We start from the raw sequence: 14,770 nt of genomic DNA, 5'->3' as shown, positions 1-14,770 counted from the left end.
CCTACAGTTTTAGAATAAATTACTACAATGTGGTGTACTCATCACTTCAACAGCTCTTATCCCTTTCCCAACTTGTTTCCTCCATCACCTCTACTTCTTGTTGTTCTTGTTTTCTGGAATAATATAAAATAAATCCCAGACATCATATTTTATTAAACACTTAATACATTTCATCAAAACATCAACATCTCTAACACATAAAGACCTTAAAAATATGACAATCACTTAACAAGATTAGCAGTTGTTCCTTAATGTCATCGAATACCCAGGCCATATTCACATTTCTCTCAATATTTTACAAAAATCTAAAAAGGACTTTTAGAACTCTGTTCTGAGTAAGGAGGAGGAGATGGGCTTGGGGCTGAAGATACTGTGGTCAGTGAAGAGAGAGGAGGCCAAACTCCTCAGCTCTGCTTATCTCCTTTCCAGGAAGGAGCTACCATAGGCTATGCCTATTTTTTCCAGGCACTGTTTTAGGCTCATAATATATGGTTGCTCACAGTACCCTTTTAATAAGCCTTCAAGGTAAATGATAATAATGGTAAATATTTCTGTAGTTCTCATTCTGTGCCCAGTGCCATTCAACATCCTTTACATGCACTACACATTTAATTCAGTACAGCAAGCTTGTAAAGTAGGAACTGTTATTACTGCATACTTACAGTTGAGGAAGAGAGGCTTATCATGGTTATGTAACTTTCATGAGATCCCACAGCCAGCAGTTGGTGGGGCTGAAAGGCAGAGTTGATGCCGTAATCACTATGCCACACTGTCTTTGTGGTTAAAGGAGCTGAAGCTCAGAGAGGTTAAGTCATTGGCTCAAAGTCACACAGTTAGTGGCAGACATTAGAGTGAAACCCGAGCCTGCCCGACCCTCCTTCTTACTCTGCACTGGCTTTCTGTTTATAGCAGAAGCCAGCACACCTTTTGTGAAAAAGACAAGATTGAAAATATTTTAGGCTTAGTTGAGCCATAAAGTTTCTGCAGCAACTTTGCACTTTTGCCACAAAGCAGCTATAGGTAATATGTACAAGAGGGCGCATGACCGTCCTCTAATACAGTGCTACTTATAGACACTGAAATTTTGAGATTTTTATAATTTGTGCATTATAAAATTCTTTTCTTTTGATTTTTTTCCAGCCATCAATATATGTAAAAACCGTTTTTAATTTGTGGGCCATACAAAAACAGGTATTGGAGTGGATTTGGCCCACGGGTGGGCCTTAGTTTGACAATCTTGCTTTACAGCACCGTGACATCATACAATTAGAGATGCATGATTGATGGGTCCCTTTGTGCACTCTCTCCTTAAATAATTCAGCTCCAGCTCCAAACATGCATACCCAACCAAGAAAACATAAGACCTTCAGTAAATGAGATTCACATTCCTTAGAAAGAAGTTCAGAGACCGTGTAGCCATCCTTGAGTAGCCCCTTGGGGGTTATACCTTCAACTCCAAGCAGTTTGTCAGAGCATTCCATTTTTTCCATCGCTTTAGTTTTGACATGAGGTACGAGCATCCCTTGAGGGTACTCTAGACCGTCACCTAGGTGGCTAGCTTTGTATTTGACTCTGAACTTGGACCATGAACCCACAGTCCCTGGATTGTGCTCCTGACAGAGGAAGAGACTAGTCAGGGCAGGGCCACTGGAACCGTAGAGGAGAAGGCTAGAGGTCACAGGGGGAGGGTGCAGAGAGGCTTCTAGATAATGGGATGACTCAGCGCTTGGGGGCCCTGTTTGTTTTAATTCAACTATGCAGGGGCTAAATGGGCTTCAGGCTTACAAATGTAATCACTGTGGAATCTTGACTCTGGGAACAAACATACATTAAACATTGTAAGCCAGCATCTTACAAACAAACTTCCAGGACAAAATCTGTTTTGAACAGAAATGATCTGTGCATAAAAATACATGGACTTAAAAGTGATTTCTTTTTGTGATTTTTGAGGGGGAATTGAACGATTATTTGTAGCAATTAGCAACATGCTAGGGCAATGTTTCTCAGCCTTTTTTATCTCGCTGCACACTTGAACCTGTAGTTAGACTTCTATGGCATACTTAAATTATGAAGATCAAAAAAAGAATAAAAAAGGGATCTACTTACTGTGCTTTGAACTTCTTTAGAAAATAATTTGTTTTGTTTTGAGACAGAGCCTCTAGCTTTCACCCTGGGTAGAGTGCCGTGGCATCACAGCTCACAGCAATGTCTAACTCCTGGGCTCAAGCGATTCTCCTGCCTCCACCTCCCAGGTAGCTGGAACTACAGGCACCTGCCACAATGCCGGACTATTTTTTGGTTGTAGCTGTCATTGTTGTTTGGCAGTCTGGGGTGGATTCGAACCTACCAGCTCAGGTGTATGTGGCTGGCGCCTTAACTGCTTGAGCCACAGGGGCTGAGCCTGAAAATAATTTAATTGATGATCTTAATAAACTTTCAAGATCCTTGGGCGGCGGCTGTGGCTCAGTGAGTAGGGCGCCGACCCCATATGCCGAGGGTGGCGGGTTCTAAACCCAGCCCCGGCCAAACTGCAACAAAAAAATAGCCGGGTGCTGTGGCGGGCACCTGTGGTCTCAGCTACTCGGGAGGCTGAGGTAAGAGAATCGCTTAAGCCCAGGAGCTGGAGGTTGCTGTGAGCTGTGTGATGCCACGGCACTCTACCAAGGGGCATAAAGTGAGACTCTGTCTCCACAAAAAAAAAAAAACAAAAAACAAAAAACTTTCAAGATCCTCTCATGGCACACTAGTTGAAAATAACTGCACTTGGCTGCGTGAAGTGGCTCATGCTTGTAACCCCAGCACTCTGGGAGGCTGAGGCGGGCAGATTGCCTAAGCTCACAAGTTCGAGACTGGCCTGAGCTAGAGTGAGACTCTGTCTCTAAAAATAGCCAGGCATTGTAGCTGGTGCCTGTAGTCCCAGCTACTCCAGGGGCTGAGGCAAGAGAATCGCTTGAGCCCAGGAGTCTGAGGTTGCTGTGAGCTATGACGCGACAGTACTCTAAAAGGGGCTACAAAGTGAGACTCTGTCTCAAAAATAAAAAAAGAAAATCACTGCACTAGGGGGATTATTAAAGTAGGACTAGGAATTAATGAGATGAACTCTTGCAAGATGAAACTTGACAAAATACCACTTGAGAAGATGAAACCTTATCTTTTAAGATACTTTTTATGCAGTTTAATTTACCTATAGAAAAAGGGAACATACTGCACGCAGCTTGAGACATTTTTCCATACTAAACTTACCCGTGGAACTGCTTCCAGATCAGGAAGCAACAGACTTCTTTTAAAATATCAAGAACTGATTTATTAGCTGTGGGAAGAGAATGGGAACGGGAACTTGGTTGAAGGGATCTCTTTATTTGAGATGCCTTTGAGACGGCTGATGAAAATTACGGTGTGTGGGTGTCACTCAGAGCTGCCGCTGCTTTGGAGTCAGACTCGACCTGGGTTTACTTCTGCTTCTGCCATTCCTGCCTGTGTGGTTCTGGGCAAGATTCTCAACCTCCCGAGTGCTCTGTAGTTGTGACCCAGTCATCTCTTGTTCACTATTGCGTCCTTAGGACCCATCACAGTGCCTCACACACAGGATACTCTAAGCAGAAAAAGTATTAAATGAATAAAACAGCTAATCAATATTATGTGCAAAGTACTTAGTACAGTACCTGGAAGAGGCACAATAACGTGAAGAAAGTCACAAAGTGACCCACTGACCCAGGAATGCCGTTTGTCAACAGATCCCTCACGAAAATCATCCCACGGAGAAGTAACTCATCTATCTGCATATATGTAACATACGTGCACATATCTATATACATACCTACACATCCGTATGCGTGGACTTCAAAAAGTTCATGGAAAATGGAATTAAAAGATAACATTAAAAAATATTTTCTTTTCAACATAAACTCCACCAAGTTCAAGACACTTTTGTAAGTGCTGACAGTGGCCACATCCCTAAAGAACTAAGCGTCCTGGGAATTTAACCATGTCAACATAGTCTTTTCTAGATTATTGATGGAAGGAGAATGGGCGCCCCTTTATGGGTGCCCTTTTTTTAAGATTAGGAAACAAAAAGATGTCAGAAGGAGCCAAATCAGGGCTGAAAGCTGGATGCTTAATGGCTTCCCATAGAAACTCTTGCAAAATCTTCCTTTTTGAGGAGAGGAGTGAGCAGGAGCTTTGCCGAGGTGGAGAAGGACTCTCTGGTGAAGCTTTCCCAGGAGTTTTTCTGCTAAAGCTTTGGCTGACTTTCTCAAAACATCTCATAATAAGCAGATGTTCTCGATCTTTGGCCCTCTAGAAAGACAACAAACAAAATGCCTTGAGCATCCCAAAACCTGTTACCATGACCTTTGCTCTGGGCCAGTTGGCTTCTGCTTTGACGGGACCACTGCCACCTCCTGGTAGCCATTGCTTTGGTTGTGCTTTGTCTTCAGGATCGTACTGATAAAGCCAGGTTCCGTCTCCTGTTACAAGTCTTCAAAGAAATGTTTCAGGATCTAGGTCCCACTTGTTTACAATTTTCATTGAACGCTCTTCTCTGATCTCAGTGCAGTGGTTTGGCACCCATCGAGTGAAAAGTTGCTCAGCTTTAATTTTTCAGTGACAATTGTGGAAGCTGAGCTACCTGAGATATAGGTTAGTATTTCTGCTGGTACCCTTGCTTCTCTTTATTTAGGGTAAAAGATGACGTTTTTTCTCATAAATTGATGTGGATGGTCTGCCACTGTAGACTTAATCTTCAAAATTGTTTCAACCTTTCTTTCTTTCTTTTTTTTTTTTTTTTTTGAGACAGAGTCTCAGTCTGTCACCCAGACTGGAGTACAGTGTTGTCATCATAGCTCACAGCAGCCTCAAACTCCTGGGCTCAAATGATCTTCCTGCCTCAGCCTCCAGAGTCCTTGGGACTACAGGCCTGTGCCACCATGCCTGGCTGATTTTTCAGTTTTTTTTGTAGAGATGAGATAGGGTCTTATCCTTGCTTAAGCTGGTCTCAAACTCCCGACCTCAAGTGATTCTTCTGCCTTGGACTTCTAAAGAGCTAGGATTAAAGGTGTGAGCCACCAAGCCCGCCTTAGCTCTTCCTAAAATGAGTTATACATTCATACACCGATGATTTCTTTGGGGGCATTGTTCCCGTAAACCTTTTATAAAGCTTCAGGGATTTCACCATTTTTCCATCCAAGCTTCATCATAAATTTGATGTTTGTTTTTGCTTCAGTTTTTGCAGAATCCATGTTGCTCCAACTGGAGCTCTTTTCAAACTGATGTCCTGTTTATCTTAGTGTCTCAAACTAGATCCTGTTCAGACATGTTATGCCAAGTTAGTACATGTCTATTTTAGTGGAAAAAAATTTTGAAATCCATGCATAGTTTTTCATAATATGCATTTTCCATGAACTTTTAGAAGACCCTTCGTATATCCTTAGTTATGGTGAAATACTGGAACTAATTCAAAGACAATGCCAGCAACGAGGAATAGCTGTGCAGTTATGAATTGTTGAAACAATGAAAAGCTATTTAGCTAAAACCCGACAAGCATGTAGACTATGTTAAACTAAAAGAAATTTTAAAATCTGAAAAAATGTTTAGAAGATATGCACAGGTATATGTTTATATATGAAAACTGAGCAAGAATTTGGAATGACAGTTTAGAGATGGATATGCTTTTTCTCTATTAAGTTGCCTAAGATATTTCCTAATTTCTTCCCTTTCCCTCCACAAGAAAAATAAACAAAAACAAGGCTCCCAGCTCCCCTTGCTAGTTGGGGAGCTCCCAGGGGTTCACCTATCCCAAGCAAGATTTGCCCTTGCTGTGACCTCCCTGAGAAGCTGTGAAGGGGCTGCTGACAGAAGGTGCTGGCTGGATGGGGGTTGCTGAGGAGATGGTGACTTCTGGTCATCTCAATGTATTAGGTTCAGGACAGAATCAATTTCCTTGATGAACAAATTGGCTGCTGCCAGCACAGGCACTTTGTTCAAAGGTCTTTGAAGAGGATGACAGTTAGATGTATTCTCTGTTATTGATAGGCTGTCTCTGGCTGAAGGTTGCCATGCATTCCCATTTTTGAAAAAAGATAACTGCAGATTCCATGAGCATTCTGAAGTCGGCCGCCTCCCCCAAAGGCCAGCTAAGCCCAAACCTGCCGTAATAATAATGAGTTCCTAGTCGTCAGGATTCCTCCTCAGTTTTATATTATGCTTGTATTGTTTTAAAGGGACTTTCTCCCAAAACCGACAAGACGGTTTTTCCAAATGTGCCTGCTATTGTGAAAATAACAAGCACAGACCACTGCCGTGTTGCTGTCATTTCTACCTGATCCTTATGAGTGCCCTGGGAAGGAGATAGGGCAGATCTTACCCAATGAGGGCTACACCCCGGAAGGCCAGCCAGTGCAGCAGAAAGTGAGGATTTCTACCAGAAATGTACCTGGAGGGCATCATGGGGACACATCCAGGGCCTGACCTAGCAGGGGCGGCCTGGAGGGCTTTCAAGAAGGGGTGGAAGTTGGGGATTGAGCCAGGGGCAGGAGTGCGTGTGGGAGGGTTTCACTGACAGAATGGGTGACTGTCAGCATGGCCACCATATCTGATGCTAACATGAAATGATGTTTTCCTCCGGGACAGCCCTCAGTTACCCAGAGGAGAAAATGGATTAGGAGACCTCATTCTTCCCTTCTGTTCACCTTTGTCCCAGAGCAGGCAGAGGGCCCAACGCCTGGACTTGTACATGAACCCCGCTTCCCTCCTCGGTCTCTCTCTGTGTGAACCATAGGGCCTGTTGAAAGTGCTCTTGCTATGAAAATGGTGCAAAGAGGAAAAAGGGCAAGAAAAACCAAATGGAGACCTTCTAGGTTCTGGGGCTGAAGGTTCATTAATTCCTGTCTGATCCAAGCCCAGCCTAGGGGGTGATAGAGCGTCGTCACCCACGATGCTATGCAAGACACTCACAGCCTCTCTTCTGTATGAAGGACAGATACTTGGGCACCCTTGCCTGTGAAAATGCCACTGAAAACTCACTTTTACTTTTCACCTAGAAGCCCTTTTAGGGAGGATTTCTCCCTTGAGAAGAAATTCCACTGAAACCAAGCCCATCAACCTTATACACAGACATGAATCACAGCCTCTCACTCTCAGGCATGTGACCTGCTCTGAAGATAATCTATCATGTCTATATAGGGTATTGCTCTAACCTGGATGGGCTCCTCCCCTGACCCCTCTTCTTCTCCCCCAGCTCCTCCTCCTGCTGGAGGCTACGGGTGTCCTAAGGTTGAGCGTCCATCTTTACTGCTGGGGAATAAGGCCGTAGTTTATGTTGTATTCACTGTGGCAGGTAATAAACATGATAAAGATTTCCCCTTTAGTTTCAGTTTTAATAGAACCACAAAGAAAGCTAATCTTATCTAACTACAGTAGAACCCCATAGTCGATTGCCTCCTTGCATTGACCACCTCCTTGAGTTGACCTAATTTTCATTGACCAGACATGCACCATATGTACGTATCAGTACAGTAGGCCTGACTCCCTAGATTGACAGGTTCGTGATGGTCTCTTGGGTGGTCAACTCACAGAGGTTCTACTGGACTGTATAGTTTAGGAAGCAGACTCTGAGAGCTGACTTGATGTGCTCCCCAGGGCTAGCACTGGCTGGCACATGAATGTCCCTTGATTGAACAGAGCCTTTTTCTCCAGTCTCACTCTTTGGGGCTCTCTGGGTAGCAAAGCTCAAACAGGCATTTGTTTGTTCACATAATACTTTTGTTAGTTTTGTTATATTTTTTAAATTTCAATAAAAAAAGGTGTATTTTTTTTTTTTTTTGAGACAAGGTCTCACTTTATCACCCTGACTAGAGTGCCATAGGACCATTATAACTCACAGCAACCCCAGACTCCTAGGATCAAGCAATCCGCCTGCCTCAGCTTCCTGAGTAGGTGAAACTACAGGGATCCATCACCACACCCAGCTAATTTTTTTATTTTTTGTAGAGATGGGGTCTGGCCCTCACTCAGGGTGGTCTTGAACTTTTGGCCTCAAGCAATTCTCCCACCTTCGCCTCCCAGAGTGCTAGGATTATAGGTGTGAGCCACTGCATCCAGCCAACATTTTTATTTTTATGATACAAAAAGAAATCTCTCTCTCTTTTTTGTTTTTGTAGATTGAGATCAGAGCACCCTTTGCTGGAGAAACTTCTTTTAGTGCTACTTCAAATTCCCCACTTATAATGAGGAATTGTTTATCATTATGTTTAGTAATTATTATTTAACAATGTTACACATATTAGTAGGGACTATTTATTGTGTGGTTACTATGTACATATGGTATGTTTTCAGTATGTCCTCTGCTAAGGATTTTATACATCTACACATGCTCTTAATACTCTCAGAACCCTGTGATTCTGTGATATAGATATTATTACATTAATTTTACAGAGGAGGGTTAGGGAGTTTGAGAGAATCTTCTAAGGTCATCACACAAGGTAGTTGGTTGCACAGCTCAGATATAGCTCCATGTCTACCCAACCGTAAAGCCTGTGTTCTTAACAATTATGCCTCATCGACTTCCTTTTACAGATATTCACCTCTGGAAATTTGGCGTTAGCTCAATCAATTTATTAGAAAGGTTTCATTTAAATTAGCAAAAGCCTGACATATTCACATTTTCCTTAACTCTGGTCCTGCTGCCTTGGGGTCAAGGTAAAACTGAAACCTGGACACAGTGGCTCATACCTGTAATCCTATGGCTTTGGAAATCCAAGGCAGGAAGATCGTTTGAGGCCAGAAACTTGAGACCAGTCTGAGCAAGAGTGAGACCCCATCTTTACAAAAAATAGAAAAATTAGCTGGGCATGGTGGTGGGCACCTGTAGTCCCAGCGACTCGGGCAGTTGAAGCAGGAGTATCATTTGAGCCCAGGAGTTTAAGGTTATGATGAGCTATGATCAGGCCACTGTACTCTAGCCTGGGTGACAGAATAAGACCCTGTCTCATAAAAACAAAACAAAACCTCCTTAAAAATGTCTTAAGAGGTCTTGGCTCTGGACTAGGTCACAAATATATATATATTTTTAAGTGGTCCTCTGGTCTAAGCAACAACTGAGATCCTATAGATCTCCTGAGGAGTTCCTCCACAAAGGTCTGGTGACAAAGAGGGTCTAGGACCATCGTGCTGAGAGTAACCGGGTATGAAGTCTTCAGAAAGGGTCTAGGCAAACATTTGGCATCCCATATCTATGCTATGGATGTTCAAGTTGGGGTATTTTTGTTTTATTTTATTTAGCAGGCCTGGGTCAGGTTCAAAACCACCAGCCCTGGTACATGTGGCCGGCACCCTAACCACTGAGCTATGGTGCCCAGCTGATTTGGAGTATTTTAAATGCATAGTAATGGAAATAGATAACTTGATGTCTCTCTGTAATTCCTGTATGCCAAACTCTCAACCTGCGATAATCATATGAGGAAAGCGCTTTTCTTTCTTCATTTTTGTGAGGAAACAAGGAAACAAAGACTCCGAGAGGTTAAGTAATTTGACCAAGGTAACCCAGCTTACTTATGTTTAAAAACACGAATATGTGAAAATCATGTGAATTATTTATTTCACTGGCTCATTTACAAAGAATATTAGGTATAACTAAACTAAGTGGGTTGACAAGAGTAAAAATGGCTTGGAAGGGATGTCCTTTAGGATTGAGTTTTAAAAATTAATTAGGAGTAATTTCAAAAAATTATGTTTCTGTAGGTTTGTTTACTTTTATCACTTTACATGTCACATGTTGGGAAGATGACCAATGGGTGGTTATAGCCCCAAATGGAATTAATCACCTTTACTCTGAATTTTGTTCTGAAGATAATTCCTTTGAAGCAGGGGTGGCCCTGTGACGACGCGCCTTGACAGACAGGACAGGGTCTGTGTGGTGACAGAGGTCTCTCACCTGCACTGAATGAGAATTTATTTGGCCTTTGCTTGAAAATCAGATTCTGTCACATTTATGCAGTCGTGTTTTAGTGACAGACATGGAATATGGTTGCTTTCAAGCAAGTTATTCTGTTTAACCAGAGGCCTAGCAGAGTTCCTGATATGCAGGTGGCCATGCAAAAACGTTAAAAGAAATAATTCAGTCCTGACAACATCTCTGAGAAGTGGTTTCTAAGTTTATCACAATCTTGCAGATGTGTAAGCTGAGGCCTGGAGTCTAAGCCATGTGCTCAAAGCCACACTGTTACGTAAGTGATGGAGCCTAAGTTCAGACTCAGATGACCCCCAGGCCCGTCCCTGGCAATGATAGCCAGATTTGGAAAAAACTCAAGGAGGAAAAATCATAGCAAATTTTTGGAGTTCTGATGATTTCTTTTCTCCTCCCTCAACATAAATTCCCCCATCAACCAAAGACTGAGTGATTGATCAGTAAATGAAAGGAAATTCATAAAGTGCCTGCCACTCACTACACTTCTCTTTCTTGCAGTTCCCAAGGTCGCGGGAACCCACTGTGAGAGGGGAGTGCTCTCAGCCCCGCTTCCCCACTTGGAGCAGACGCCTGGAAACATCTCATTCACACAGCAGGTGCTACTGAGGTCTTTTTCAAGTTGCCGTCAGAGAAGTTGCTTATATTTTTATCACTAGGCTGATTTAAAATCAGCTTCCGCTTCTTGACCAGGAGGCGTTGTGGGGGAGGGGTGTTGGGAGGGGCAGAGACAGAGCTTTCTTTGTGAAGGGGAAGAGTGGAGTTGCACAAAAGGGTCCGATGGCCACGCTGAAATCGGCCCACATGTAATCAGCTTGTCAACCAGCAAGCTCCCCATCCTCAAAAAAGGCAAAAAAGAAAGGCTCACTTTCCTTCCTCTCTTTCTGTTTCAGTTGAAGACTCAGCTTTGAGGTTTTCGAAGTAGCTGGTGCACATCTTTCAGATGGATGGGGAGAAGTAACAGTCCCCCAGTTGGGGGCAGAGGTCCTGTAAACTCAACCCTGTCTGGCTGTCACCCCCCTTGCTAAATGACACTTGCTGCAGCAGCCCACTGAGGGCTCTTTTCCTTGGTTAGGACTTGTGAGTGGGACGCTGGGCTGGGAAGAAGATGCTGAGCTCCATCAAGTGCGTGTTGGTGGGTGACTCCGCTGTGGGGAAGACCTCTCTGTTGGTGCGCTTCACCTCTGAGACCTTCCCCGAGGCCTACAAGCCCACGGTGTACGAGAACACCGGGGTGGACGTCTTCATGGATGGCATCCAGATCAGCCTGGGCCTCTGGGACACAGCCGGCAATGACGCCTTCAGAAGCATCCGTCCCCTGTCCTACCAGCAGGCAGACGTGGTGCTGATGTGCTACTCTGTGGCCAACCACAACTCGTTCCTGAACTTGAAGAACAAGTGGATTGGTGAAATTAGGAGCAACTTGCCCTGTACCCCTGTGCTGGTGGTGGCCACCCAGACTGACCAGCGGGAGATGGGGCCCCACAGGGCTGCCTGTGTCAATGCCATTGAAGGGAAGAGACTGGCCCAAGATGTGAGAGCCAAAGGCTACTTGGAGTGCTCAGCCCTGAGCAACCGGGGCGTGCAGCAGGTATTTGAGTGTGCCGTCCGGACTGCTGTCAACCAGGCCAGGAGACGGAACAGAAGGAGGCTCTTCTCCATTAATGAATGCAAGATCCTCTAGGCCCCAAGAGACTTTCACCCAACTCTTAGGTACTCACCCCAAGATGAACAGGGAAAGGAAGCGTGGACAAGCCAGGAGGGGTCAGTGCTCTTTCTGGTGCAACTTGAACAGCATTTCCTTTTGGATACAGTTATTGTCAAGGCTTGGCCACACTCCACAGAGGAACTCCTTCCCCAGTCCAATTAGAAAATTCCTTGGGAAGCTGTAATGAATATTTCATCTTCATTTAAAAAATAAAATAGTCCATGGGAGGGGTGGTGTGTGGTGTGCACCTGTAGTCCTAGCTACTTAAGAGACTGAGGCAGCAAGATTGCTTGAGCCCAGGAGTTTGACATTGCTGTGAGCTATGGTGCTGTCCCTGCCCTCTAGCCTGGACGACAAAAGGAGACCCTATCTCAAAATAAACAAACAGATTAAAACGAGTTCCATAATTTTGGACAACAAAGTGACTTCTCCAAAGAATTCCATATTTAAAGACACATTTTATTTAAATAATAACAAAATGTATTGCTCTTGTATATATAATTAGTTTTCACACTTGGAAAATCTTTTCCTACATACTCAAAAACACAAACTGCTGTATGTGTGAAAGAACCTCGTGGGTCTCTGCCATGTGTTTGTAGTGTCATTATTTTTGTCTGAATAGTAATTTTGTTGAAACCACTTGCCTGCTGGATTTCACTAAGTAATCAGATTTTAAAACAACCGTAAACTGATCCCTTGCAATTCATTTCTTACCTACCTGTTATTCAGAGTTGTATATAAAATACAGTTCCATAAAATAGTCTAATACTGCCTAATGCCTTTAAAGTTATCCCTGTATTTCCCTGTAATTATAAAAAAGTATTGGGGCGGCGCCTGTGGTTCCAGGAGTAGGGCGCCAATCCCATATGCCAGAGATGGCGGGTTCAAATCTAGCCCTGGCCAAAAACCAAAAAAAAAAAAAAAATTATTTATTTATGATATTACCTTTCACTTAACTCCAACTATGCACTAAGTATCACTTTCTCATTCACCAAGACAGATTGAAGCAAAATCTTTCAGGTAAGGGATCAGACTGCTCTGAGTCACAGCCACAGAACTTGGAGCACACGTGAGGAGTCTCTTTTACCTCTGGAACTTCTCCTTGCCCCCTTCTTCTGACATGGTGGTTCCTCTCTTGCTGGAAGTCTTGTGACACAGAGAAGCCTCAAAGTACTGTGTGATGGTAAATTTGACACAGAAGGGAAAAAAGGTAGAATTGGTAGCATTTCATGAATGTGAATCACTGGGATGAAAAAACATCACAAATTCTGAGCACAGGGCATAGGAAAGTCATATAGCAATTGCTCAGATAATAAAATTCTCAGGGAAAATTCTAAATAAATAGGGACACACCCCATCCAACCCCATTCTGTCTACTAGATCAGATGTTCAAGTTGAGAACAGAGGACGATGTGAGTTGAGGGAGAAAGTGCTAATAAGGCTGGCACCCACATATACCATTTACTACTCCGATCAAGTAACACATAGAAACACTGAACCACATTTATGAAAGTACATCATTTGGGGGTGGGGGGCAATGTGGTTATTGCATACAAAAGATAAGGTAGTGGCATAAATGATTGTGATTAGAATTATGTTGCCATAACCAAAGCAATTTTTCTGTTTCCATGTGGGGTCAAGTCCTCATAGCTATAATCAGCGTACAGACCAGATTTGTGCCCACCTCCACATCGCTTTCTCCTTCTGATCTCTCTTCTCCCATTCACAGCCAGTGAAAGGCCTGGCCCCCAGTCCTCATAGCTATAATCAGCGTACAGACCAGATTTGTGCCCACCTCCACATCGCTTTCTCCTTCTGATCTCTCTTCTCCCATTCACAGCCAGTGAAAGGCCTGGGCCCCCAGTCCTCATAGCTATAATCAGCGTACAGACCAGATTTGTGCCCACCTCCACATCGCTTTCTCCTTCTGATCTCTCTTCGCCCATTCACAGCCAGTGAAAGGCCTGGCCCCCAGTCCTCATAGCTATAATCAGCGTACAGACCAGATTTGTGCCCACCTCCACATCGCTTTCTCCTTCTGATCTCTCTTCTCCCATTCACAGCCAGTGAAAGGCCTGGGTCCCCAGTCTTAGTCTCTGCTGGGAGAGCTCTGATGGTATCTCAGCCCTCCGGTCCCAGGCTTGTCCTTGCCTCTTTGTCACCAGCATGCATCCCTTGACTCGAGAGTCCCTAGCTCCAGACCTCAGCATAAGGTGTCCTAAAGGTTAGGGGCTTGAAGGCTGACCAGACCAGGATTGGTGGGGGTGGGGGGAAGATGGGTGCTCCTGTCCTGTGATGGATCTCCCATCTTCTTCCTCCCCTCCCCACAGGGTCTTAAATAACAAATACAGATCTTCAAGGCTAGTCTTTGTGTGGGAGGTATTTCATTCAGTAAGAATGAATTTCTGTTTACTAAAGTTGGCTGTCTTTCAAGCTTTTCTTTCTTCCTTGTTGAGGAAAGATGGGGGGTTGTCTGAAAGGGGGAAGGGCCCAGGAACCTGATTCTAAGTAAGGAAAGAGGAGGTGGTTCTTTGGTGGAAGTGGAGGAGGAAGGAAGGTCAGAAAGGGCACAGTCAAATGCTTTTGCTGTCACCTAGGCAGGGTGCCACACATGAGACCTCTCCTGTTGGCAGGAGCCAAGCTCAATGGCTCCCTGTGGGAACTCTCAGTGCTGAGACCAGGAATCTGTGTGCAAAACCTCCCCAGGGCTGGAACTTGGCAGGAATGGCGCCAATCAACATCTGTCTCTCCTGCCAAACCCCAGTGTTCCCAGGGCCCAGCACAGGGAAGGAAATGTGGCCAAAGTTAGGCTGAGTTGAGTTGTAGGGAGGAAGACAGGAATAGGGCCTCCCTGTGGCAAAGTGGGTATGGGCAGTGCAGACCCTCACCAGCCCTGCAGGGGAAAACAGGCCATCTTGATGGAGTTCACATACTGGATGTCTTTTGAGTGAGCAAATATTTATTTCTGCCTGCCTAGATCCAGACATGTTTCTTACATTTCAAAACTTATAGTACCATTTTGTTGACTATTATATGTCTATTCTTAACTATTCCAAATAGCAACATGAAATATGCTCTTGTTGACATTAAAGAGTTGATTTGAG

General features: G+C 44.1%; 1 protein-coding gene across 2 annotated transcripts in view; it reads left to right on the top strand.

The window, feature by feature from the left end:
* Positions 1-13,410, top strand: part of RHOH (ras homolog family member H) — a 44,462-nt gene extending 31,052 nt beyond the window's left edge. The window contains exons 2-3 of one of the 2 annotated variants that reach the window (XM_053578167.1): positions 10,460-10,557; positions 10,852-13,410. In XM_053578167.1, coding sequence (XP_053434142.1) covers positions 11,067-11,642 — 576 coding nt within the window. In that variant the 5' untranslated portion in view covers positions 10,460-10,557; positions 10,852-11,066 and the 3' untranslated portion in view covers positions 11,643-13,410. Of the gene's footprint in view, positions 1-8,505; positions 10,558-10,851 lie in introns of those variants that run through there. The other variant, XM_053578168.1, reaches the window with a different exon arrangement.
* Positions 13,411-14,770: the final 1,360 nt, after the last annotated feature.

Source organism: Nycticebus coucang, chromosome 23 (genome assembly GCF_027406575.1).
Source record: "Nycticebus coucang isolate mNycCou1 chromosome 23, mNycCou1.pri, whole genome shotgun sequence".
NCBI classification, from domain to species: Eukaryota; Metazoa; Chordata; class Mammalia; order Primates; family Lorisidae; genus Nycticebus; species Nycticebus coucang.
The sequence above is the reverse complement of the archived record's forward strand: the minus strand, read 5'-3'. Positions and strand labels throughout refer to the sequence as shown.